Here is a 27,682-nt window from a genome sequence, read left to right on the forward strand (position 1 = left end):
AAGCCCCCGCACTTTTCTTGGCTGCGCCGCTGGGTGCGCTTCCGGAAAAAGGGAGCATTTCTAAGGAACTGAGGCTTTATGCAGAGCTGTAGAGGTGGAGGCGGGAAATTTTGTTCTCTCACTGGCTTTTTCTAAAGCAAAATTGTCCCAGTGGCTGATTTCATTCTTGTTATAAATAAGAAAACACTCTAGAGATTTAACAAATTGATAAAACAGGAGTTAGAATGAATGTCAAGGCGGTACCAGCATATACTACCGATGCTGCAATGGTCACGGAGGTAAGAGGACTATAAACTAGTCACACCTTGTCAAATCAAAGTAAGTATCTCCTATTCCCAAGAATAGCATCAAAACCTGTAAATAGAATATATTTTTTAAGATCACTTCTGTTCTGCCTGCACCAATTTAGCAAGAGAGCGACTGCAGCATCCTAAAGGCTGTAAACTTGCAACTTGACAGATTTATGAAAGCATTAATTACAGCTGTGTTTTCTAAAAACTGCTACAAAAAGGTCGTCTGCAAAAGCAAACTACATTTAAGTAAGATTAAGCAGCTGTCTTGCACGGCAGGAGCAAGGGAATTCCGCGTCACGGCTGAAATCTGGGCTGACGTTTTGCCCTTAATTCTTGCCGCTGGGCTGTTTCCCCCCCAAGAGACGCATGAATTACGGCCAGTGTGTCAGCCCCCATTTTCTGCAGTAATTCTGCGTTTATGGCCTGAGTAGGCTCCGCGCTGCTGTAAAACACAAATGCCTTCTTTTTAAATGTCACGTTTTAATGCAGCAGCCGATCCTAAACCTGTGACCTGGTGATCTATAGTAAAAAAATAATTGTTGTGAATAACCAGGTTGGTGACGGAATTGTCTTGCTTTTATAATCCTCTGTCTCTCAGAGCTGTTTCAGTCATCTGGTTTCCTTGCATTTCACTGAGTTCTCATTTAGTACAGCATACGTGAACCAAATATATATCTTCTTACGGTATACTGGAGTGCGTAGTTATGATTTTCAGATGGTGCAGAAGCTGCGGCCATGAATTCAGCAGCGGAGCCCGTGTTCAGTGAAAACGGTGGAGGGACCGTTGCCGCGCTCAGCGCCGTTTTCGGGGTCCTCGTCTGTCTCTGGGGCCCTTTCGGCTGAGGCGGCGCCTAGATGCAGCTGCTGCATAATGGATTCTAGTCCTAAGCTTATTGCTTGTACGTTAAAATTAGGTGTTTCTATAAAGGTTAAGTGTTAATAATGGTGTTTAAAATCCGTATTATTACAAATATCACAAGACAAATATTTTAAACTACTTTTTTTTCTTTACTGGGCAAATAAGTAAACACTGTTTATGTGTTTCAGATACATCATAAGTAGTGATATATCATCTAATATTTTAATAATACTGCTAATGGTTAGGGAGTGATACCATCAATTAATTTAAATCAGGTTTCTAAGGGCAAGATGAATAGCTTTCATTACTGTATTAGCCATTATTCCAAAAATAAAACATGATGAAAATAGATAAATTTAATGTAACCTGTTCAGGTGCAAGTGTGAGAACCAAAGGCATGTTGTCATATGCTGTTCTTTGGATAATATAGCTGTCATCAAACAGTTTTCATTATGATTCTCCATTTTATGCTCCGTTACACACTGCTTCAAAATATAAGATGAAAAGAAAATGCTATAGGCTCCCTCATAACCACATATACACACATGTATATAAATAATAATACCCAGCTTATTTCCAAAAGATTTTATCATTTAAATATAACAAGTAAATCATCCGACTCATCTGTCAAGTTGCAGTTGTGCTTTATAAGTGCGTTGCTGACAGCAGAAACCCGCTGGCGTTGCAATGTGTTGTCTTAATTTATAGACGGATCTGATTACGAGATGAGGTTGTAAAGCCGAGCGGGTAGAAATGGTTAAAAACCGGAGGTGCCCTTCCCCGCAACCCGGGCGAAGAGCGCGGGCAGTGACCGTGAAAGGCGGCGGCGGCAGCGGCGGCGCTCGTATCTGGGTCGCTCGCGCAGCTGCGAGCTTGCTTGCTCGCGGGCACGGCGCGCCGGGGCTCCCGCGCTGCCCCGGGCTCCGGGCAGTTCCCGCAGGAGCCCAGGACCCGGCGCTGGACACAGTGTTTTGCATTCCAGCCTGTAAATAGCCAGAAATCGAAGCGCTTTTGCACTTATGAATAGTTCTTTTGAGTTGCACATGTTCACAAGATTCATCACCAGAAAGTGATAATGTTAGTTTTTCTTCAGCTGGTTTATTTGCCTATTTTATTTTTAAAAAAAAGACTTTTCCAAAGCAGTTGGCTCAGCAGAAAATACATGATAAACATAATCACAGAGATGCCCTGCAAAAAGTGCACTTGAGAAATGCTTAAATGCCAAAATCAAAATAGCAAGTCACCAACTTGGTGACAAATTAAGGCTCCTGCATTGTGATAAAATGGTCTTTACATGTGGTGAGAATACTGTTTTTCCATGAAGTGGACAGTAAAAGGATCATTCCTTAATTGCTGACTACCGCAATGCTTGGAGCTGATATTGATATTCATGCCACAAAAGCCATTTGAATGTGGCCTTAAATGCGGTGTCAGCGCCAAATATTTACTGCTGGCTTGGCACCGCTGGAGATACATAAATGGCCCATAGCTGTACAAGGCAGAGAGTCTTAAAAGGGATTTAAGTGGTAAGAAACTCAGCCTCCCCGTCTCGCTCAGGTTTGTAGCGGCCGGGTAAGCTGGGCCAATTTACAACAGCTGAGATTTGGCTCTTTTTTGCGGCATGAAAATTAAACAATATCGGATTAAATTTTCAGCCAAAAGGAGAAGGTGAATGTTGCCTGCATGCACTTGCTTCTTATTGCTGCTGCTGGCAGTCAGGTGTAAACATCACGGGCAAAACGTACAATGAAGGCTTTACATCCGAATGTAAATGTATTTATTTACATCACCCTGCCCGCAGTTAACATCTTATTTTAGCTTTACGCAGCATGATGCTCCTGGAGAGGATTCTGAATTTTTTTGCAGAGATTCACTTTTGCTCAGCAGAGACTTAAAGAAGGAAAACTGTGTGAGTGGTCTTCAGCCACTCATGTGGCTCAAACAGTCAGGTATTAGCAAGAAATAACATGCAAAAAATAGCAGCAAGCGATAAGAATAGGGGTTGTAAGTGCTATAAATGTAGTGCTATAAACTCATTTTGCCACTTTGTTCTTAGGGACACTGCATACAGATCTCGTGACGGAGGAGGAGGAAGGTAAACAGGGAGCCAGGCCCAGCATTTTGTATTGAGGAAGGCAGTTCACAAGTGAAAACAAGAAATACTATGGGTCGTGCACGTGCGGCAATAACAAACATTTGCAGCGAATTTTGCATCGGTTCCTCCAGTGCAGCAGGAAAATCAGGCGCCGTTCAGGCCTAACTATTGCTGTTCTGCTCGCTGCAAAAACAGACGTAGCCGCTCTTTTCTCGTAGTTATATCCAGCCAGTCCTGCCAAACGGCTGGTGCTGGCGGAGGGACCTGCCTGGCTCCGGAGGACCGGCTGGCAGCGGGAAATACCCCACCCGTGGGAACCTGGGCCCGGGAAAGGCGCTAGGCTGACTAACGCCACTTAATGTTCACCGTTCGTTTAATCTGGGTCAGTTCAGCCCCGAACAGACTACCTGCAGGCCAGAAATGCCTGTTTTAGTCACTGAACGCCTCTTTGCCTTCGCCCAGACACCCGTCAAGGTCAGCGGCTGCGGCACCGGGCGCGCAGCGAAGGTCCCCTCGCTGGTTAAATTCACTTCACATTACGAAGGCGTTCAATCAAATATTATTTCAGATTTTCAGCCAAATTAAGCTTGCGCTTCTCTTTCAACTGATTGTTAACTCTGTTTTTTCCCAAGACAGTTCTGTGAGTTTATGAATCCCTAATGTGAGTCAATACGAACTGTTCCTAATTCCATTTTTTCTGTGTGTAAACTTCTTCAGTTCATTGCGCTTTTTCCGTATTTTCATTCCCTGAGAACTGCATTCTCCGACAGCATTCAGACTAATTATTAATGCAATTTATGGCTGATTCAAGAGATACTGCCGCTATTGCAGTATATCACAGTGCTGGCAGAGCTGGGAAAGATTCTCCTGTGCCTCGTAGTTTCGGGAGGATCCCATCATCACAGGGTGCTTTTACTCAACCGATGTTTTATTGTCTTGAACGTCTCTTGGAACGTGATGCTGAGTTTAGTATTTTCCCCAATGAGAAAAGTATTTCGGGTTTTGGCATCTGCCTTGCACCTTGTATTTAAAACAGATAGAAGATTTAACCTTGCCGCTGTAACCCTTATTAAGTAGCTATTCTTCAGGCTGGGTAGTGTTGCATTTTCTCCAGCTGCCATGTGTAGAAAATATTTCCTAGCATTCCTATTACTTATTTTTTAATTTTCCTCAAGGTATTTTGTCTAAGATAATGTTACCATACGCTCAGATACAAAAAGAAGATCTATTTTGCATTAACTAGCAAAACTAAAGTTCCTAAGTCAGGCTACATAAGCAGAATAAGATACTATAAAGATGTTAACTTAGCTATTTGAATAGATGCCTGGGTGTTTTAGTTACTTTTTGTTATTCCTTGAAATTTTTTCATACTTTTCCCAAGAAACTGTAAAATGCGCACTTAGAATACTAATGGTATCTGTTTCTCTAAGCCATATGGTGGCTTATGCTAGCAATGCGTGGCTCGGTGCTGGCTGCAGGGGCAGGTGGACCATCTGCTGCGTGTCGGCTGGGGATGGTCCGAGCCATGAGCCGTTGTCCACCGGCCTCCTGGCAGCAGCGTATCAACGGCAGGATCACGGGAGAATGGGCTTTCTCAGCGCAGGATGGTGCGTTTAGGCAAACTTCCCATAAATCCCTTTAGCTACCTTATATATATACATATATATGCATGTGTGTGTGTGTGTGTGTGTGTGTGTGTGTGTGTGTATATGCATATATATTTCCTTCAAATAGTAACAGGCTAATTAAGGCAATCGTTCATTTTCAGTGTGAAATTTTATTCATAATTTTTGATGAATTGCAGTTTTGGATTGCTCTATATTAGTGAAGCTGCACTTTTCCACCAGTGCTGAAAGCTCAGCTACTCAAAATGTTACAGCTCTGTTCATTGTCATTTTTGAAGAGAAGTTTGCATTGCCACTTCTTTTGTCATGTTTTTGTGCCTTTCTGGAAAACAGCCTCTTTGGTGGAAGCCAATTCAGGGCTGCAGCCTGGCCGGCGCTCAGGTGCCGGCGCTTTTGGTGAAGGCGCGGGTAGCGGTCTGGAATTTGACAGCCTTTTCCCCAAACTCAGTGTCGCGCCTAATGCATTCAGTCGTTGGATTTCTACACGCTTGCAAACAGCTTTTGTCTTAGCTCTTTTCTCCTTTAACTTCTGACAGGAGAATAATCCGTACCCACATCACCCACTGCAGATAGCAGCTATCAAACAAATCACCCCTTTACATTTACTGCTTTGAGCGCAGAAGTCACGGTGTCTGCGGGTTTCGCCGTTTGCTCGTCTTTTGGGGTCGATGCCCATCGTCTCCCGCGTCCTGGGGGTTCGTCCACGGGGAGGGACATGCTGCTTGCGGGAAGAGGCGGCCCGGAAAGGTGGTCTCAAAGGCTGAATGCAGCTAGAGAAAGCAAATTTTAAATTCAGCATTATCGGGTGTATTTTGAATGTTCCCTGAAAACGACTAGGGGAGTATTGGTTAAGAAAAATGAATCATATAACTTATGGCAGAGTCTATAGCTAATAGTACATTTTACATTGAATATGTTGTCTTTTCAGAGAAAAAACAGCAATTGTATAAGTCTACTCTAACTGTAGCTTTCCTTGAGAGCTATCTAACACCATCTACCAAATCCCAGGAAACAGAAATGCTTGGGACTAAAAATCACATGTCGGAGAGAGAATCTCATTTGTAATTAATCCTTATGTTTATCTTATTCTATAGGTATCTGCACCGCTTCCAAATCTGTGCTGATTTTATAAATGAAGCTAAGAAGAAAATCCCTTAATACCAAAATTCTAAAAAAATCCTTCGGATATTTGTACATCCATTGTATGTTTTAAACTGAACACTGTAAACAGCAAGGGGAGATAAACTACCAAGATGTAAGAAAATGAATCATTCATAAAACTGTTATATTTATACTGAAGTAGTATGATAAAATGTTTTAAGTCAAAGGTTATGGATTTTGATATCAGCATATGACTATATTATAAAAGTAATTTAACTAATTCCAATTCTACCAGATAAAAATACCAATACTGGGATTACATAGATGAGCTAAATTTTTACTTTTGCACTTCATGCTTTCAATACTGTTAAATCCTAAATGATGATTTTGAGTTCTACCAAAATACTTAGTCTTACAGTATTTTATTTACTTGGAACAACAGCAAACAATAGTATATCCATCTTCAATCTAAGAAATTACTGAACTGCTATGAAGAAATTGCTGGATTGAAATCCGATGGCTGTACTATGCTGGCATCTATAAAAATGCCTTAAATTAAATGCCTGAATATACAGACCTAATGTTCCAGGTGAGCATAGGAATTCAGATGCTGCTATGGTGTGAATATGCATGACATTTGATGCACTGGTTAGGACTTTAAAAAGTAAAGATAATTGTCTTTAAAGTAGCTTGGACACATTTCATTTTCTGTTTACTCAGGCCATGCTTTTGCATGTTGTGTATATATGTCTAGAAATTTCAGTTCTGTTCCTCCATTAATTAGACTTTCTTAATCACTGGGGTTTTTTTAAATAAAAAGCTAACTGTACAGGACAGATAAGTATGTAAATAAGTGATTATGCTTATGTATATGTTAATATTTATATGTAAAAAGATATGTACATAGGAAAGAAAAATGGCTCAAAGAATGTTGTAAAAAAATGTCTCTTTCTTATAAATGCACAGACAGAAGATTTACATGAATGCGCTGCTTAATTTAACCATAAGTATTTTTCACTCAGTTCTCAGTCACTTTTGAGCTTGACCCTAGCGATCTCCTTGCGTGGCCGTTCCCCCCCGGGAAGTCCCCGTCCACGGGGGGCTGCCGCCTGCTCCAGCTCCGTAAAACCCCCCGGAGCTCAGCGCTGCTCGCCAGCAGCCGTGGGACGGGGCCAGAGAGCGAGCGGGACATCGGGTTCACCACTGATGCATTACCATAGCTGCGTTTTGCCTACGAGAATGTGACAAGTGCGTGTAAATGCGTTTTTACTCCTAAATGTAGAGTTTCCGGAGAAACACTGAAGTAGTCGTAAACGTTCCCCGGGGAGCTAACGCAGCGTCGGGGTTTACCCACCACTGCCAGAGCTGTCCTGCTCGATGGCAGCGTGTGCATAGCGAGATGGATGTTGTTTTGATTACGTCTAAACTAGAATCCATTCAAATTGCCGCTTGCTTCGTCCACAACCGCACGTTGTGTATTTCGGGCCTGTGCTTACTGTTCAAGCTGTCGAAGGACTGTGGCTGTTATTTACAGTATCCCGCTCGAGTAATATCTGTAGCCTTCAGCGTATCCTTGAGTGCCTTACACAGCTTGCTAACGAAAATACTTCTAGCTACGAGAAGATGTACCTGAGAGTCGTTCTGGGTGGACTGATGCCAAATCGCTTCGCATCTCAGATGCCGCCGTAAAACCTTGCAGTGGGCAGTGTGTTTTAGCACAGTAATGGATTTAGTTTAGACTCAGGAAACCGTATTGTGAATATGTGTATTAAACCCTGTATTTAAGTATTGTACATTTTATAAAAAGGAACTATTGTAAATTATGCAAAATACAAACAAGAGAAAATGTTTTTTCCAAAGGCCAGTGAGCCGTGACCTATTTGTGTTCTCTGATATAATCTCTTGCTAACCACATCCTAAACACGTAATGTCTGGTTCAGTGCTGAAACAGTGATTGACAGGCCTGAAGTAAGGCTGGACGTTGATCGATTACAAAATTTTACACATATTTTTGTATTGTGATTCATATGATATATATCAAGAGACTTTCTATTCATTTGTAAAATACATAAATTATTGTAAACTTTTAATAAAAAGAACTGTTTTAAACCTTGAAATTGGATAAACTGTTTTTTCTGGGTCGCAGAAAGGAAGCCTTTGATTCATTATATTTGCTGGTATTTTTTATCGTGCGGTATTTTTCGTAGCGCAGGGCGAGAGGGCAGCGGCGGCAGGAGCGGGGCGGCGCGGTGAGGGGCGGGCGGGGGCGGGACGGGACGGGACGGGGCGGCCGCTGCGGGGAGCCGCCGGCGCCAGGCGGGATCCGCGCGGGACCGCGGCGTGTCCCGGCCCCGGCGTGTCCCGGTGCCGGCGCCGACGTGCCGCGATGTCGGCGCGGCGGGCGGAGCCGCTGCCCGGCTCCTCGGCGTCGCGGGGCGCCGGCAGCCCGCGGCCGCGGCAGCAGCGCGGCGGGATGTTCTGCAGCGTCGCCGACGCCTTCGACAGCAAAACCCTCGACCTGGCCTCGCTGCGCCGCCGCCCCGACGGCAGCCGCAGCGCCCCGGACCTGCCTCCGGCCCCGGATCCGGATCTGACCCCGGCTCCAGCCCCGGCCCCGGCCCCGGCCCCCGACGTGGCCCCGCCGCCGCGCTCTCCGGGGGCCGCCGGGGACCTGCCGGGCGGCTGCGAGCAGGTACGACGGGGGTCCGGGGGGGCCGCGCCGTCCCTCGGGAGCCGCGGGCAGGGCAGCGGGGCGGCACCTCGGGGCAGCGACCCGAGCGCGGGGTGCGCGGGGCTGCAGCGCGGCCGCGCACCGGGGCTGCAGCGCGGCCGCGCGGCGGCGCCGTCGGGAGCGCGGAGCGGAGCCGGGGCCGGGGCCGGGGCGGGGGGAGGCACCGAGGCGCCGCGCACACGCGCACGCGGACACAAAGAGGAGCCGCGGGCGCGGAGCGGAGCGGAGATGTCGGTGTCGGTGCCGGTGTCGGTGCCGATGCCGATGCCGGGCAAGAGGAGCGTCGCCGGCAGCGCGGTGAGCACAGAGGCCGGGGCCGCCGCCGCCGCCCCTCCGCGGTGTCCGACGCTGCGTTTGTTGTTATTCCCGGGAAAGGCGCCGCGGGGGGGTCCGGGGGGGGGTCCGGGCCGCTGCCCCGAGCGGCCCCCGCGCCGCCTCCTCCGCGTCCGTCTCCCGCGACGAGGAGAAACAAAGGGGCCGAAGCGGGCGGAGGTCTCGGCGCTTTTGTAAACACGATGCGGCTGCTTAGTGCACTTGCTCGTGCCCCAGCGAGGCTCTTTAAGAAGCAAGATGCTTTCCGGGCTTAGTCTTTTATCAGCAAACATTGCTGCGTTCTTGCAGATCGTCCCCCAGACTGTGTTATCGCGTCCCGCCGTTGTTTTTGCGCTGAGGCCACCCCCTCAGAACTGCTCCTTTTGGCCCTGATAATACATCTTTTTTAGCAACACTAGAGAGCTGGAAAAACAATATCCTCTTAAGTCGCGCTGCAGTTCCACGTTGCACAACACGGGTGCGAGCCGGCGTTTCAACCCAGCCACAGCTGTAATTCGGTTTGCTGGGTCCAGGGATACCGATACGTGCTGAACTGCCGCCGGTCAAATCTGGGGCTCTGACCCGGTGACCTGGGAGGCGCTTTCGGGTCAAAAGCTCCTGAGCTCCCAGCGCTGACAAAGACGGGCTCTTCGCTCTTCGGGGTCTTTGTTGTGACCGTGTCAGACGTGATGTTGAGGGCCGTGAGGTTAATCTCTAACTCTCTTTAAAAGCGAGTTTCTAGAACATTTCTCACAGATGGTAACTTGCACATTTTTTGGTGGGTGAAGTGGTTACTCGGTTTGGAAACCAGCCGCTGATGTTTCAAGAGATGAGACCCCCCCCCCGGCAGCCGGGCTTTGTTCGGTCACTCCGATGTGCGCGCTCCGGGCGCAGGTTTCTTTGTTTCTGCTGGAGCCGGTCTCTGCGGCGCGGAGGACCCTTTGGAGGCGGGCGGCCTGGTTTCCTCTGAGCCGCCCCCACCAAAGCACCCGTAAGCAAGGAGACCACGGCTCGGCCCCCAAGCCGGGCTCGGGAACCACTGGCTCGGTAACGGAGTCTGAAACGGGACCGAGGCAATGAGCAACCGCATTCGAATCGCTCTGGTTGCAGGGTCTGTGTTGCCTGACGAGCAGGCAGCTTCCTTGCTTTGAGAGGAGGAAGGTCCTGGAGGCTTCACCTGCCTCGGACAGGACTATGAAAACTAATTAGTGAATGCCAATAAATGAACAGGTTAATATGATACATCCAAAAGTGTCCGTAACAGGAGCTGATAGAGGCATCACCTATGTGACTTAGCCGCAAAACTTAGCTTGCAAATCTTGGTACTCAGAGACACGGGTCCCTGAATCTGCCAAGGTTCAAAGGGGGAGTCTGCTCTCGGGGATGGTTCCTGGGCCTTCAGCAAAAGCCATTCAGATATCCTGGAGGCCCGTCAGCAGTAACGGAGGCTGGAGCCACCCAACCTGCCTAACTCAGAGCTCGGAAATCGGGGCGAAATGGTGGCAATGGAGCTCTCCGCGTCCCGCGCCACCTCCAGGCTGGTACTGTGCTTCATGCGAAAACGTTCTTCAGCTCTGTGTGACCTGCAATCCACATTCCTCTCCAATGAAAATGTTACCTTTTTTTGCAAAATATAGCTGGGCTGTGATATAGAGTAGTTTGGATTGTTAAACTAAACTTTGATGATTGAATTGCAAAATATTGCATCCTAGACTTCCTGAAAGCTCGTGGTGAGTAAAGTAGTATCTAAATGAAGTAATATTAAAGAGAAAAAACAACAACGTTTTTTTCCATTAGAGCGACCAGCTTCTAATCAAAGGAGGAAAAATTGTCAACGACGATCAGTCATTTTATGCAGACATCTTTGTGGAAGACGGTTTGATAAAGTAAGTCAAAAGTTTCTATTATTTCGCACGGTAACTTTTGCCTCCAGGCTGGCGCCTAAGGGGCCGCGGTGTCGTTCCCAGGCAGATCGGCGAGGACCTGCTCGTCCCCGCCGGCGTGCGGACCGTGGACGCCGGCGGGCAGCTGGTGGTGCCGGGGGGCCTGGACGCGCACACGCGGCTGCGGGCGCCGGGGACATCCCCTGCCGACGACCTCCACCGCGGCACCAAGGCAGCGCTGGCCGGCGGCACCACCATGATCAGTAAGGGGGCAGCTCCCGCGGGCCGCTCGCGTCCCCATCCCCGTGCCCCGTGCCCCGTCCCCGACGCTGTGCCCTGTTCCCGCAGTCGACCACGTGCTGCCGGAGCCCGGAGCCACGCTGGCGGCCGCCTGCGAGCGGTGGCGGGACAGCGCCCGCCGCCAGGCCTGCTGCGACTACGCGCTGCACCTCGACCTGCCCCGCTGGCACGAGAGCCTCGCCGAGGAGCTGCGAGCCCTGGCCAAGGACAAGGGTACGGCAGCCCCGGCGCCAAAAAGCTGAAGAATAAACCAAAATAAATAAAAAAGCAGCACCCAAGCAGGTTAGGGGGCGGGTAAGCTAAAACAGCTATTCCAGCATGTTTGCTCCTCTGCAGGAATCCCCTTTTCCCATGGTAAATGTGACAGGTGCCCAGGACCCTTCTCCTCCGGTCCCGGGTGGGAACCGCCTGTCTCTTGTCCCATGGGGATGTTTGCAATGGATCGATGCCCTAACACGCCTTGCGGCGCGCTGTTCACATGCTCTCGCCTTTGGGCGGTTAAGAGCCCGGCGATAAAGGGAAATCTATCTTGGAAGCTCAGGAAAAGGTTACCAGGCTCCCTGAGTCGCCTTCCGGGCTGGCTGCAGTGTGTTTAAGTAAAAAAAAAAAACTCAACATTGGGCCTGTAGCGTGGAAGCTTTAGGCTTTTCATGGAGATTTCGCTCATGCCTGCGGTTCCTGTTCATCCCAAGGAACCTGATCAGCGCAGATTACTGAAAAGCAAGCAGTGTGGCACGAATTAATGCATTTCATTAATACTTCATTTTTGTGTTTGGAACTACATTCTGCTTTGAGATGTGCTAATATAGAGCTCACTGACTTCAGTGTCATTGACAGTCTTGCAGGCACGAGCTTAATCCGTTGATTAATACAGAAATTTGCAGCAAATTCCCTATTAAAATGCAGAGTGGCTGCAGTAACGCAGTAGCTATTCAAAGCTTAAACCAGGTGTTTTTCCTATGTACATTCCCATGAAATACAGGTTATTTGTGATGATCATAATTTTGGGTTAGTTGTTGCCTTTGCCCATATAAAATACGGTAGCGATTCTTGGGCCCCGTCCCCGACCCGGGCGTCCTCAGCCACCCCGAGACGCCCCGGGCATCCGCTCCCCTCTCTGACAATGAATTCACGCGTGATTTCCTTTTTCCAAGGTGTGAATTCCTTCCTGGTTTTCATGGCTTACAAGGACAAACTCCAGTGCACCGATGCCCAGGTAACAGGGACAGGCAAAGGACCGTGATCGCCCATGTGCTCCCCTATAAGTTATAATTGAGCTGATACTGGGCAATCCCTTCTTTCCTGACAGATGTATGAAATATTCAGCATTATTCGAGACTTAGGAGCCATTGCCCAAGTGCACGCTGAGAATGGCGACATCATCGATGAGGTATGGTGTTTATATTCATTTAAATCAAAGGTTGACCAGAGTATCCTGGCTGAAGGCAAGTAGCACACAACACGCTTGGATATGTGTATCTCCAAAACTGGCACCTGAGGACCTATTTAGCATTGCAAGCTTTACTCATGTTCGTTATTTTTACCTTTAGAAAGAAAGTGTTAAATATATCCTGGAAATAGATGATACAAAGTAGAATTAGACTTGTAGTTCATTTTAGGTCATGGTCACTTAACTGGCCAATATTGTGTGGGTGAAGAGTTTAAAATGAAAGTAAATCCCAAGCCTTCAAATGGGTTTATTAAATGGTTTTATATGAACGAACAGGATAGAGCCTAATCCCCCCTGCCCTGGATCTTTCCTGGCAAACCTCTTCTTTCGCTGGCTGTGAAACATACTGTGATCCCAAGGGGCTCAGTGTCTCCCGGAGCGTTTCTCCAGGCTGCCGGCACGGTGACATTGGAGCCCCGAGGACAAACTCCAAGGGTGGCTGCGAAAGGAACAGCAGTAGAAGTCCCCTGAGAGCAAGGTCCTCCACAGGTACAGGTGGAAGGAAGAGTATGAAAACAGCGGGAATAGTACAAGCCAGCACTTACAAGTAAGAGATGTGAGATCTTGCCAGCCCCAGAGGTGCTGGAGGAAGAGCAGTTCTTCATCTAACGCAGCCGCTTGGCCTTCAGCTGCCTGGTGCAGAGCGTGTCCCAGGTGCAGGAACTAACGACTCGGGAAGAGCGTACTCTTTGTCATCATTTGTGCTTGATCTTTTCCAAGTTGAGCAGCACTACGTTGTCAAACCGCTGTGCTAGGTATCACCGTAAAATTGGTCTTACTTTCGCTCTTGCAAAGTTGCTGTAGCACTTTATAGAGCATCATACATATAAATGGTATTTCATAGTAGTGCTCATGGATTTCTGTCGTCCTGCAGGTACTGCTGAACAAGGCGTTTCGTGTCCCACGTTGTTGCAGACAGGCTATTCGTATTACTTACTGCTTCTTTCATTCATCTCCGTTCACTTAGGAGCAGAAGAGGCTGCTGGAGCTTGGGATCACGGGGCCAGAAGGGCACGTTCTTAGCCGCCCGGAGGAGGTAACACCTTCACAGTTTCCAACAGACCTGTTCAGAGTTTGAGAACGGTCTCTACTCGTGGCTGTTCAGCTCCCAAAGGGATGTCTTAAGGCTTTGTCTGCTTGTCTTCTCCTTTCCCAAGGTCGAAGCAGAGGCGGTGTACCGTGCCATCACGATAGCGAAACAAGCCAATTGCCCCTTGTACGTCACAAAAATAATGAGCAAAGGTGCAGCAGATGTGCTAGCTCAAGCAAAGAGAAAAGGTAACGCGCTCCATCGTGTTTGCGCGCTGACTGGAGCTGTAACGGTATTCCTAGACACACTTAAATAACTGCGAGGTTGAAGAACTCATTAGCACCCGTCTTCTCACGTCTGAAGCGCGCTAAACCTTGGTGTTGGCTTTCGTTCGCAGAATATAGCAGAGCTCAGTTGCTCTGAAATGAACTCAAAAGTTTTGGAGAATTTTGTCTGAAACTTTGATACCTGCATCTCAGCAGGCACAGCTGAAAAAAGGGAAAGTTAAGAATTCACTTCCATGAGTTCACTTGTCGTGAACTAAATGAAAAATGGAACTGGAACAAACTCCAAATGCAAAGTGGGGGGTAGGGAGGAATTAGAAATATTCCTCTGGGGAAACGAGGTAGAACACAATGCTTGGAGACAGGTCGCGGTCCACATCAGCCCTAAATCAGTGTCGTTCCCTGGGAGGGACACTGATTTGTACCAGATTTACCTGATACTCCTTTTGGCTGTGAAAGTACCGAATGCTTAAAGCTACCAGATTTTTCAAGAAAGCCTTCACATGCATTTTCCAGACATATTAGGGTCACAAAGATAATTAAGGGACTGGAGCATCCCTGATCCGAGGAGAGGCTGAGAGAGCTGGGAGGGTTCAGCCTGGAGGAGATGGGGCTCAGGAGGATCTCACCAGTGTGTACAAATACTTGATGGGGGGGTCTAAAGAGGATGAAACCCAACATGGCCAGAGGCAGCAGGCACACGCTGAGACGCAGGAAATTCCCTCTGAACATAGGAAAAAAACCCACTTTTTTATTGTGAGGGTGACTGAGCACTGGAGCAGGTTGCCCGGAGAGGTTGTGCAGTCTCCATCCTTGGAGATGGTCAGGCCTGACCGGCCACGGTGCTGGGAGCACAACCTGCTCCAGCTGCCCCTGCTTGAGCAGGGCCTGGACCAGACCATCTCCAGAGGTCCCTGCCGGCCTCGGCCCTTCTCTGGGTCTGTAATACAGCGTTCCCATTTACAAAATAGTGTGCATGGCATGTAAAGTCTCTAACACTTCTGAGTATTTTGGTGTCAAATTGAGCACGTAACTATTTCTAGATGTAAATGTGTGTTTTGTCTAAGGAGGAAATAGACAGATTGAGAAATTTGTTTTGGCAACAGTAACCTGAGCTAGTTTGAGTGACTGGTGTAAATTCAGAAAGCTGAAATACCGAGACCACTGAAGATGAATGAAACCGTCTTTTATTGTTCGCCCATAGGGTTTGTCTGTATTGTGTGAAAAAAGCGAGTTGTGCTGCACGTTCACAGCTCTGTTCGTTACTGCTGATGCTCTTTAGGCGCAGTTGTGTACGGGGAGCCAATTACCGCCAGCCTGGGCACCGACGGGTCCCACTACTGGAGCAAGAACTGGGCCAAGGCTGCCGCCTTCGTCACGTCGCCGCCCATCAGCCCCGACCCAACGACATCCGACCATCTCACCTCCCTTTTGGCCTGGTAGGTTGGCGCGGGCCGAAAGGCTCCTGCCTGACGTCCTGAGCGCGGCTTTAAAATGATATTAGTGGCGTCGGCTGCGGAGCGGTGGCTGGGCTGGAGGTGGCTGCTGCTTCACCGGTGGGTGCATCTCAGCTAGGTGACCTGTCCCGCAAAGTAGACCAAGCATGAAGCATGCGAACCACTTGGGTCACACCTCGTCTTCTAGGCAGGGGTGACTTCACCCAAAAAGAGCTGCAGAAAAGGAGACTTTTTGTTTGTGTCCGTGTTGAAGCCATCGTTAAGGTTGTTGTTTGTGTCCTTCAACCTGTCCCGCTTGACCTCAGCGGGGATCTGCAGGTCACGAGCAGCGCTCACTGCGTGTTCACCACTGCGCAGAAGGCGGTGGGAAAAGACAACTTCACCCTGATTCCGGAGGGGACGAATGGCGTCGAGGAGCGCATGTCGGTGATTTGGGAAAAGTGTGTGGTAGGTACCGCGGCAGCGCTGGGTCTTTGCTCCTGTGCGAGCGCGAGCGCCCCGAGCAGCGTGCGTTAGATGGTGTCGAGTTTCTCGTTAATTCAAGCGCGAGAATCTCACCGTCGTCTTTAACAGCCATAAAGCGTGATGTTGTCTAGACCGCTGCTTTTGGCTTGCTTCATTTCCATCTCCTTAACCCCTTTCCCGTGAAAGTGAGGACTCCTGTATGGGGATTGGAGCCTACTGATTGACAGAAGTCTTGGTTTTCCTAGACCTTAACTTTCATGGGCCGGGTTGGGGAATAAAAAAATCTCTGTTGTGTTATTTAGTCCGCAGGGATAAGGTTCAGCTCCCCCAAACCTAGCAGGGAGCTCCTTGCCCCAGCGGAGGGGGCTGCCGGGCCCACGGCCACCTTTCTGCTGCGTGGCATTTCCACGGTGCCGCACGACTGCCGCGACGTGCAACGTGCTCCGGGTGACCCTGCTGGAGCAGAGGGGTTGGACTGGATGATCTCCAGAGGTGCCTTCCAACCTCCACCATTCTGCGATGGGGACAGGCTGCTCCCAAGTTGTGCAGCGGGATAAGCAGAGCGATCGGCAGCCATCACTGCATCTGTACCAAAAACGCGGGTTTCTTTGGGTAATGCCCTTGTGCCTTCCCTTACCGAGCGCTCCTCTCCTCTCCCAGGTCTCAGGGAAGATGGACGAGAACGATTTTGTCGCAGTGACCAGCACGAACGCGGCCAAAATCTTCAACTGCTACCCCAGGAAGGGGCGAATTGCCGTCGGGTCTGATGCCGACTTGGTTTTGTGGAACCCCAAGGCTATGAAGATTATCTCAGCAAAAACCCACAATTCGGTAAAACATTTCTAGAATTATCTTTTCTGAGCCGATTTCAGGGTCAGAGGATGATAGCGAAACAGCGCATTTCTCCAGAGTGAGATTAGCTCGTTCAGTGGGAGACGACTAGCAGGGGTGAGATGACGAAGGACCTCGCTAAGGCGCTGCCCCCCCGTTACGCGCTGCCGGGTTGTTCGATGGACTCGCTGGGGCTGGAAAATACAACTCCTTAAAACATTAAATTGGAAAAGTGACGTGTTTCCGGACACGGCAGCATGTGGAGAGCCAGGTCCATGCTTTCTCCTCTGCTGGCCCTCATCGGGTGATACCTCCTTAGAGAGGAGAGGTTCAGATGTGTCTTCTAATGGTAAAAATCCATGGTTTTCCAGGTCACTGACACCCCCAAATCAGTTTCCAACATGAGCCTCGGACATAAAGCTGTAGCTGAAAGTTGGGGGTGCATTCAAGGTATTATCAGTAATGTGAGAGCTAATTTAAATTAAGGCGGAAACATTTTCTGAAAAGAATGTGTTTTCTTTCACCAAAATATTTTTAGTTGAAGAAAATCATTATTATGATTGAAATATTCAATTGCTTTGTATTAAAAATGGACACAGATTGTTTCATCAGTCCAGAAAATGCACTTTTGCTCTTTGGAAACACATCTTCTCACTGCAAAGTTTGTTTTTGAAAAGTTTATTTTTTGGAAAAGGTTGGTAGTGATAGTAATGGGAAGATTTGGAAAAAATTGCATGATTTTGCATTTCCCATAAAATATAACTGACTCTTAATATTTATTTTGGTAGAAGAATTTTGCAACATCTCAGAAAAAAATACAAGAACTTCTGTCACCAATTGGAGAATTTGAGCAGAGCTCCCTGGGGTTTTGAGATAATGAATTGGTCACTTTTAGTAAAAAAAAAATCTAGTTTGCCATGTCTTTTGGGCAAATACTGAATGTTTTGAGTATTTGCTTTAGGTCATCCGATTAGAGGATTATTATTTCAAAAATAAAGGGTAAATTAAGGGACAACGAATTGTGCAGGAGGAGCGACATATACATACAGAAATGTGCGTGTGCGGGGGCTGTAGCTGGATAAGCTGTGACCTCCTTGTCTTAAATCCTGAACTTATTTAATATCCTGGCTCTTTTTTCCCAGAACGCGGAGTACAACATATTTGAAGGTCTCGAATGCCACGGGGCTCCTAGTGTGGTCATAAGCCAGGGACGGGTTGTCCTGGAAGAGGGGAGCCTGTTCGTCACGCCGGGGTCCGGGCGCTTCATTCCTAGAAAGACCTTCCCGGATTTTGTTTATAAAAGAATAAAGGCAAGGAACAGGGTAAGGAGAACTTTCTTTGCAACAGTCCTGTATTTTTTTGCAATTATTTTATTGCAGCCGCTGCTACGTGAGGCCCCCAGAGCGCTGTGGCAGAGCAGGCAAGCAGAGCCCCCTCCAGAAACAAGAATATTACCCGTCTTTTACTTCTTTTTAGGCCTTTGCCTGCTCCCTGCCTGACCGATGCACCCTCCGTCCTCTGCTAAATACACTTAGCTTTACTGATAATTTCTTTACAGATGTTGTCCCATATCGACAGGACTATAACTGAGCTCCATTGCAGCTGATTGTGAGGTCAAAAAAACCCCAATAATGTCATTATCAATAGCGTTATTGCTGATCTTATAGATTAGAAAGTATGTTCCCCTCTCTTACATAATTATCTGAAATAACCAGAAGAAGGTTCATTTAGGGAACTCGTTATTTAGGGAACTCGACCCCCCCACCCCCCACCCCCCTCTGGTTTTGCTGCCCCGGCGTGGCCGACGCGCCCGTTGCTCTGCCCCGCAGCTGGCCGAGGTCCACGGCGTCCCCCGGGGGCTTTACGACGGGCCGGTCCACGACGCCGCCGTCGCGGCCGCCCCCAGGACGGCTCCCTGCTCCGGCAAAGGCCAGGCGCTCGCCGTCCGCAACCTGCACCGGTCGGGCTTCAGCCTCTCCGGTAAGCTGCTGCCACCGTGGTGCACGGGGGTCGGTTGCATGGATATCGTAAAAATGAAGAATATAAACCATTATTTTGCGGGGCAGCAGTTCATAACGTTGCCCGGGGGGGCAATTAAAAAATCAGGGGTGATCGGGCAAGCAAAGTTGCTCCAAACCGTGCAGTTTGCAAGTGCCCAATGCATGTCAAAAACTGAGTGTTTTGCACAAGCAGCATTTTGCAAAATATTGTGCAAGGTATTTGCTGGCTTGCGTTGCACCGCTCTCCCCCCCCGTCCCCTCCCCGCAGGCTCGCAGGCAGACGACCACATTGCCAGGCGCACGGCGCAGAAGATCATCGCGCCGCCGGGCGGCCGCTCCACCATCACCTCCCTGTCCTAGCGGCACCGGCCGGATCCCTCCTCCTCCTCCTCTTCCTCAGCGGAAAGTAGGCACAGCCTAGCCGCCACGTAGCGCTCCCCTCAGGTTTTCCCCGTTTCTTACTCAAATAGCTCCTCAGAAAACCCTCGGTGTGTTGCATGCGAACACCTAGACGTACGTTTCCGTGTGCTGAGCCGCCCTAGCTGTCGTGCAGCCGGGACGAAGAACGATGTGTTTTGGCGTGCAAACGCTCCTTCCTAGTGCAAACCGCTGCCCCTCCTGTTCTAAGGAATTTTTTTTTTTAGCCCAAAAGGATGCGTTCAGCCCCGCACGGTTTTGAGTCGCCACCGGAGAGCGGACGGTCGCGGTGCTCCCAGGGCTGGGTGCCGCCGGCAGCGGAAATGCGGTGCGGTGTCCTCCTGTGGTTAGTCCTGGTTTTTAGAGGTTATTTATACAGTTTTCCAGGTAGCAAGTGTAAAAGTCTTACAGCCGTATTTGAAGGCCAGTTGCATATGACAGACTCTTTTATACAGGTTATTATAACCAGTTTATTATGTTTAAAGCTGTGTACACTGAAGGCAAACACATATGTCACATCGCGCCACGGATCTATGCATGTTCCTCTAACCGAATGCGTCACTACTTGTTTTTTGTTCATTGCTTTCAATAAAGTTTGTTGGAAAACGTAATTATAGAAGTGGTTGATTAATCTTAATTTGTGTTTTCCACTTTTGGTTTTTTTTTTTTAAATGCATGATGGTGCACGATGGATGCACCCTCCCACATCCCCCCCAACACCACCCAGCTCCTTGGCTGCCTGTGCCAGCACGAGGTCTGGCGTCCAGCTCGTAGCCCAGTGCAGTGACCTGGAGTAGCTGCTGCATCAAATGCATATGGAAATGCATTTATTCATACATCTTATATTTAATTTGAAGCAAATAATTTCATTCAATTTTTTCTGTGTTCCTGCACCAAGGCTACTGTACATTGATTTATTTGCTATTTTGAAGTGGTGGAAACCATGCATGGTGTGATGTGCTGGTAGCAACCTGCGGTGACCGCGCAACACCATGGGGCTGCTGTGGCTTGACGTCCATGGGCCCATCCGCGGGGATGAGCTTCATACATGGTCCAACTCCCGACCACCCCTGCCGCCCGCTCAGGAGAACTTGTGCCCCAGGCATCTCTGAGGTCCAGCCCCACCGCAGGGACCACAGCTTCCACAGGGAAGGACGAATGCAACCCTTCATCCAGGCTGTAGCTTTAGGCACTTAGGTCTTCTCAAAGCAAGATCTCCAGATGAAGACCTGCACTTTCCCCTTTCTTTCACCTACCAGTCTTTACTTGAGCCCAGCTGCAAATTCACCACTACCTTTGGGGCAAAAAAGCCTCTTTTTGTCAATGTGCCATTGCCCTGCTGTCTGAGCCTGTGCGGGAAGGGCGGCTCGGTAAAACGCTGGTTTGCTGACAGATGCTTTTGGTAGGGTCTCTTCTTCAAAGTCTTTCTAAACAGCCCCCCTGGTCCTGCCGCCGCTCCCACCCACCCACTGCGGCTGGACGCGCGGCAGGTCCGCATGGGCTGGGGCGGCTCCGGCAGCTGCAGCGGGAAAGACCGTTTTTTTTGTTTTTTTGTTTTTTGTTTTTTTTCTAGAGATCAATAACCTAGAAATGACTCCAAGTGTCTTGGCAATGTTAAAAATACACATTTATTACTCCACCTATGCAATGGCTTCTCGCAGTATCTGCAAAAACACAAATCTGTTGTCGCGACTTAAATCTCCTTCTGTGACATGGTAGTATTTTTCATGCAATAAAAATTACAGAAATGTATTAACATAAAATACAAAGATATACTTTACATAGCTGATTTCCACTGAAATAATTTTTAAAAATAGCCCACCAAGGCATCAGGATTTCAGCACTGTTCAATGTCAAGTTCATATTATAGGCGTTTTTTGCTATAACTTGACTACTCCTACTCTCTTTTTGGCAAGGTTTAGACTAATAAGAGAATTGGCATCAAAAGAAACATTAGGGCCTGATCTGGCACTTCTTTTCTATGCAAAATTCCCAGTGAAGTCTGCAGAATTCAATGGAAGCATTTAAAAATATACAACTTTCCAAAACTTTGTAATACAACGGAGGTAAGAAATCACCTTATGGCCAGGAATCTAAGGAGAGTAATTCATAGGCAATAGAGACCTTCCACAGCGGGTAATGGAGCACCCTGTACAAATCTGTCATACAAAAAATACACGTATTTAAATATTTATACGCAGAAAAATACCGTATTCTGGTTCTCACGGAGATGCCAACCAGAGCTAGCTACCGACGCGCATCAAGCTCTGCGTTATGGGGTTTTGCGCTAGGAGTGTTGCAAGACTTCACCACGAGTTTTGCTTATACCTGGAGCCGAATCAGGCTCTAAAGCCGCAGAGAGAGCCGAGAAACGGTACGGAGACTTCCAAAGCGAGGTGTTTCCAACAGGAGCCGGCGCCGGCCGCGGGGCCCGGAGATGCCGGGACGCTCAGGAGCCAACGCAGCCACAGAGGCGGTGCAGCACGGCTGCAACGGTTTTTAGCAATGAAGCAAAGCTATCTAATTCTTACAGATTTTCCTTTTTACAGCCACTCTTTCCTTGCGATTGCTTCTCCAGGGACCACACATAAATAGGCATCAATAAGGCCTGTTCCCCACACGGATTATTAGTGAAGTATCTTTGCATGCATTATTTAAGGTTGGAAATGAGTACTTAAATTATATTGTACTCACGGTGTCTCTAACACACAGCCCAATGATCCCCAAATTTATGACGTGTCATTTGTTCTCATCCACTAAGATTTAGAAATAGATTTATGCGAGGCAGAAACAGCGTACAAACAAGAGTTTTCCAAATCGTGCGTCCCTGGGGAATATTTTTTGGGTCCCGGCAGTTCTTTCTGGGCAGCCAGAACTCGGCCCCTGGTTACTTCACCTTGGAAGCAGCAATCGCACGATGCCCTCGCGGAAGTTTTGCCGGCTCGTGTTCAGCGCTGCCGGGGGTATTTTGCAGAACTCACAGAGGAAGCACAGTGCTGGACAGAGGAAACCGATGAGCGACGCAGAGAGAGCTCGGAGCGCGAGAACTCGAGCTTTTCCAACGCGAGAACGCAGAAGCGACGCAGCTCGCGCCCGTACGCGCACGCGGCAGCCTGGGCTTCGCGGGCCGTCGCTAGCTCGTCCTCACGGAAGCCACGAAAACGCCTGGTCAGGCGCCTCCTGCAGAGCTGCCGGCAGCTCCGCCGGCGGGACAGCGGGCGTCCGCACCTCTCGCACGCGGTACTTTTTGGCCCAAACATCACTTACGTTCCCTGTCATTCTGGTATTCTCAAGCTTTTGAGATTGAAAATTTATTTACAGAAAGAAGATAAATAGTGAAATGGAGCTTACAGAAGAAAAACACAAAAAAACTATTCATAGCAGTAGAACAAATCACCCATAATCTAGACTTCCTAAATGAATACTTTTTTTGACCGATTCTGCTTCTACTGCACCCACCGGAGCCTCGCCGGGCCGAGAGGTGCGTCTGTGCCCCGCGCAGCCCACAGGCTGCCGGACTCTTCTCATCAGAAGCAAAAAAGAGGCAATTTTATTATTTTGTAAAGTACTCACGATCATTACTAACGGCTACGTTAAAACTCCCTATTTCTGTGCCAGGGGAGACGAGCCGGCGAGAAAGGGGCAAGACGCTGCGGAAGAGAGCGCTGAAGCGAGCCGCAGGTTTCTCCACGTGCTGATTTTGGGGAGGACGGGGGGGAAGCAGAGCGCAAGCGGAGAGCGCGGCGACGCCTGTGCCGAGAGGCAGTGTTTCTGGTCGCCTCCAGAAAACGCTGACCGGACCATCAAAACACACAAGAATTTGGTTTTGTGGCAGTTTCTCACGAGCCAGAGACGCGAGGGTGCCGGCAGAGCAGTCCTGCAGCGCGCCGGCGCCTCTTCCCACCCGCCGAGCCAGGACTTTACACTTAAATACAAACCGGACCCACCGTTTACCCGGCTCTGTCCTAAAAACAGCCCCGCGGCTGGCAGAGCAGCTCTGGCTCCCCTCCCTGTACAGCTGTGCCTGCACACTTGAGCGCCTCTTTCAGAGATTTTAGTGAAAAGGGGGGTGCTGCACAGCTTCAGCCACTTACTAATTTCCACATAAAACTGTGGAAAATAGTTGCCTTGTGTCCTTTTTCGTATGAAAGGGTTTTACACTGGTTAGGCCTTTTTATTTCATTAACGGGAACTGAAAACGCAGCAAAATTTGCCCTGAAAGAGCATGCATCTGTTAAAAACATTTTCTGTCCGTTTTTTGCCTTACGAATATACAGTAAGGATACAAACCCATCAACCTCCTTAATGTCTGGTAGCAAACAGATTTTGAAAGTTTTGAAGTGAATACAGTTATAACAAAATCCATGTGTGTCACAACAGTTCTATGGTATAATAGGACCAATGGCTCATTTTTAGCAATAGTAACTGAAAGCCACTATACAGCAGATTAAGCAACCAATATATAGTAAAGGCTTGTTGAAACAATAAGAAAGGCAATATTCACAGCTGGAACCAAGTTAAAGAGATGTCCTGTCTTATTAAGAAGTTAAAACAGGTATTGGTAAACTATATACAGTGCGTTCACTTTACATTTAAAATAAAGTAAATCGAAGGGTGAAATAAGATATTCCCCTCTTTTCATAACTGAGCAGCATTTTAAGGCCACCCGCTTTGTTTCCAGTAAGGTTTGAATCTGCAATAAGTCGTATCCTCCTAACCTGAACAAACAGAAACAGAATAATCCGATCCATTTGCACAGCTCCTTGCAACTCATTAACAACCCTGTGAAGAAAGCAAATATTTTAGATACATTTTACACATTAATTACACCTTTAATCACTGCGCAGCCCCAGCAGGGCCCCCGGGAGCGCGCGAGGAAGTGTTTGCTTGCACCGCGTCCACACCTGCTCCTTTCGCCCCCGTGTCGCACCCAAGGACGTAACGCGTTAACGTAGGGCATTAAAAACGTGTCCGGACCAGCAACCTGACATTAAAAAAGGGCAAGGAAAGAGACCGGTCTGCTTCCTCCAGCAAGTTGCATAGCAAGTATCTCTCCTCCTAGCAGGCAACGCAGCGCGCGGAAGCGGCGCTCGACCAAACCCACGATTGCAGTTCTGTGAGAACCGTCTGGTTTGCTGCGGCTCTGCGAGACCGGCCGGTGCGTCCGTCCTCCCGGCGCGCGCCGAGCGCAGCCCGCGGGGCTCAGCGCGGCCCGAGAGGGGCTTATCGAGAGGGGCGCCGGCTCGCGGCTCCCTGCCTCGCCGCCGTAGCCCTAGCTGCTGCCCGCCGAGGAGCAGACGGAGCTGCACATGTTCACGTTCGAGTTCTCGGACTCGGCCTCCGTCTCGGCTTCGTCGGTGGTTTCGGGAGGGGACACGGACTCGCTCGTCGGCTCCTGGCTCTTCTTCAATCTGCGCACAACAGAGGAACGGTGCATTGCATAGTTTCCCCACACCAAAAACACGGCTAGACCCTACATAAATGAGATGCGTGTTCCCAGATTGGTAAAACCCACACACAGCACATAAAAAGACCATTACATGGGCTGAAATACGAGCAAAACTCCCCCAAACGCACTGACGTACTCCGCAACGGCTGCGGCTCTTGGAGCCGTCGACCACCCAGATCTCGGCCATAAACACAGTGTTTTGCTTACAGCAGCGCACGCACTGCTGTGCGCAGCTTTCTCTAAAGAAGCTGCCTCCTGTTCTACTTGTTTTACTTAAGAACAAAAATATTATCATATAAGCGCATTCAAACGATAGAGAAAGCAGCTGTTTTAATGCCAGGGCTTTTACTGCCTGCTTGTGAAGTGCAGAGAAGATTTTACCACACTCCTTGCTGTCATTTTCCAAAACAGCCCCCTCTAAAAGCAAGATGGACAAGGAGACATTACAGGTGAACTGAATCGCTGCCACACAGGTATTTTAAATCCCACAAGTTTGCCACAAGTGTAGCCTATTCTATTTAACTGCAGTAGTTAATAATCACTGATGTTACCTCCCTTTTGGGTAAGGATTCTCTTTTGCACAAATGCAGCACCTGAGCGTGCTCAGCTGAAGTCGTCACCCAGAATTAAGCCCTTGGTGAGTCTAGCAACAGCACTCCAATTCCTTGGATAGTCAGGAAAAAGAATCTTTCTGTCCCAAAATACCCCCCCCCCCACACACACACGCACTCACTTCTCTCTGTTAAAAATGACAAAATCTTGCTGGATAGCTTCAAGGCATTCTTGGAGATAGTCATTTTCCTGAAAGAAAGAAAAAGAAAATGTGCGTAAGAAGCCCTAGTTGCACGTCATTGCTTCCCTACAGCATCGCAGTGCTCGAGTCTGCATGCGCAGAACGTATTCAGCCACTAGAAACTTCAGCCTAAACAGACGAGGAAAATAGCACAGCTTGATTGCTTCCACGGCTTTTATTGGTATTTGTTTCATTTGCCGTGTGCACGGTTTTCCGTCGTATACAAACAACCTATTTACGGCTCCTTCCCCCCCCAGGAGCGCTGGCTGCCCCACTCCGACCCCAGCTCCTGCCCCTCTCGGTGCAGGCAACGCCACCACCTCTCAAAACCCCGAGAACCGCACAAAACGGACGGCTGAAATACGCGGTCCTACCGGAAACCATGCCCTGTGTCTTGGCATGCAGAGGGCCTTTAACTGCCCTGGCAGCAGAACCTCTGAGAGGTATCTTCCAGTTTGCTTATTCTGATCTTTTCCTCTGGCTTCCCGATTCGTTCTTCCACCTTTTACAGTAGGTCTCATTGACTGCGACATTAGCTGCTGCTGAAGGAGGACGTGACCCAGTGCAGCTAACGGGTGCAGACAACACGCCAGGCAAAATCCTTCTCAGATAACGGATATCCTTATTCCCACTGCAGGGGGGAATTTTGTTCCCTTACCTTGGGACTTGCATAACTAAGAAAGGCAGGGAGCACCGAAGCAGGCGTTTGGGCATAACGAATATTCCCTCACACAGGCCTCCCCTTGAGCATCACTTTCATCTGCAAATACTGCGTTTTCTCCAGAAGTAAATACCTCCTCGGCTTCATAATGAGATGGTTTTATTCCAGGGACGTGTGTGTCTGTGAAACTGAGATTATCGCACTCATCCTCCTTGTGACATGAAAGTGCCAGACTTCCACAGTGAAGAACAGAAACAAATGCATCCTATCTATCTCCGACCTGATTTCCCAAATAATGGGTTCTCTCCAAAAAGTGCTTGTGTGTTCACTTCTTCCAAGCACAAGTATGAGTTTCCTCAGCCAACGCAATGAGAATTCAGTCCGTCTTAAACCAATCTGGGAGTCCTATAGAACTGAACAGGCTTATACAGATGTAAAACTAAGGTGACGGGGAAAAAAAAGGGAAATAAAGGAAAAGGACTCAACTACCCCAAAATCGGGACTGACTGACTGGATGTTTCCGTGTGGCCATCATCCAACGCTTGGATAAGGTGCTGTGACATAACCCCATCCCCAGCTACCAGAGAAACTGGCTAGTCCCTCCCAGGAAGGTCATCGTCGTTTGGGCTTTTCATTTATTTATTTATTAAGTTTTTCTCTTGACCAGTGCGTGCCTGGATCTCCCTTTCTCTCCTTTCATGTTACAAAGTAGAGATGAGCGTGAAAGAGATTTACCAAACTTATGTAAGACGAACATTTGGTTGTCAGGATGATTCCGTCTGGCAAATGCTTTTATTAAAATAAATCTGCATGGGAAGGCATTGCCACAGCAACTACCACTATCCACCTCCAACTTGAGTACCTCCGCTTTTTGTTCCATTGACTGTTATTCCAGAAGGCACTTACGGACTGTGAGCTGTCTTTGCTGTTATCCCTGGACTTGTTCTTTGCAAGTCTCTTCTTCTTTTTATGCAGGGGTCTTGACTCCAGAATCATCTCCTCCAGCTCAAAGGTAGGGTCGCAATGCAGGCGGCCTTTCTGTTAGGGGGCACAAAGACACCAGAGGTAGATGTTGGCCATGCAAGAGATTCTCTCTTCCAGCAATATATTCAGAAATTGCTTCCAAGACGTCAACCGAAGAGGGAAACCAAGGCACTCCTTTACTCACATTAGGGACGAAGCCCGGCTCCACCTTTTTCTCGCAGACGTCGCTCCAGATCACGCTTGATAAGTAAGCCGAAGCCTGAACGTCAGCGAGGCAGGAAAAGCGATGCTCGGGGTTCACCGTCAGCAGCTGAAACGACAAGCATTCCCGGAAGGCTTGAGCGAGAAAACAAACAGAGAATCATTCTGTCTGTTAAACGTACTCACATAATTCAGCAACAGAGCAAAGATTCAGTTGTGGGAAACATGTAAGCACACCATAAAAAAAATTAGAAAAACAAGCCCAACACTCAAAAATGAGGAACAGGGAGAACCCCCATGAGCATTAGGTGGCTTCCTCCTGTGCCCACCTACGATGCATAACCTTGCATCGCGTGGCCATGCGCAGCCTGTCCTATAGACCCTTCCTCACTCAAGGGTAAACACGGGGACAGATATTGCATATCGTAGTTTTGCCTTGCTGTGGACCTTGCTCTTTTGTA

The 27,682-nt window shown here is 48.6% G+C and overlaps 2 protein-coding genes across 3 annotated transcripts in view; one reads left to right on the top strand and one right to left on the bottom strand.

The window, feature by feature from the left end:
• The first annotated feature begins 8,359 nt into the window (after positions 1-8,359).
• On the top strand, positions 8,360-19,744 carry DPYSL4 (dihydropyrimidinase like 4). 2 transcript variants are annotated; one of them, XM_067299574.1, is made up of 14 exons: positions 8,360-8,665; positions 10,814-10,902; positions 10,984-11,162; positions 11,248-11,412; positions 12,354-12,415; positions 12,509-12,589; positions 13,617-13,685; positions 13,807-13,927; positions 15,246-15,402; positions 15,726-15,867; positions 16,546-16,716; positions 17,859-18,038; positions 18,546-18,696; positions 18,985-19,744. In XM_067299574.1, exons 1-14 carry the CDS (start codon positions 8,360-8,362, stop codon positions 19,074-19,076), a joined length of 1,965 nt encoding a protein of 654 aa, XP_067155675.1. In that variant the 3' UTR covers positions 19,077-19,744. The 2 variants fall into 2 exon arrangements, with proteins under 2 accessions (XP_067155675.1, XP_067155677.1); XM_067299576.1 differs by lacking the exon at positions 8,360-8,665 and adding an exon at positions 8,938-9,001.
• Positions 19,745-23,286: 3,542 nt separating this feature from the next.
• Positions 23,287-27,682, bottom strand: part of STK32C (serine/threonine kinase 32C) — a 119,133-nt gene continuing 114,737 nt past the window's right edge. The window contains exons 9-12 of the mRNA XM_067300392.1: positions 27,205-27,330; positions 26,943-27,074; positions 25,316-25,383; positions 23,287-24,544 (exon numbers count right to left, since the gene is read on the bottom strand). Of these exons, the coding sequence (XP_067156493.1) occupies positions 24,406-24,544; positions 25,316-25,383; positions 26,943-27,074; positions 27,205-27,330 (465 nt within the window). The 3' untranslated portion in view covers positions 23,287-24,405. The remainder of the gene's footprint in view (positions 24,545-25,315; positions 25,384-26,942; positions 27,075-27,204; positions 27,331-27,682) is intronic.

Source organism: Apteryx mantelli, chromosome 7 (genome assembly GCF_036417845.1).
Source record: "Apteryx mantelli isolate bAptMan1 chromosome 7, bAptMan1.hap1, whole genome shotgun sequence".
Lineage (NCBI taxonomy): Eukaryota > Metazoa > Chordata > Aves > Apterygiformes > Apterygidae > Apteryx > Apteryx mantelli.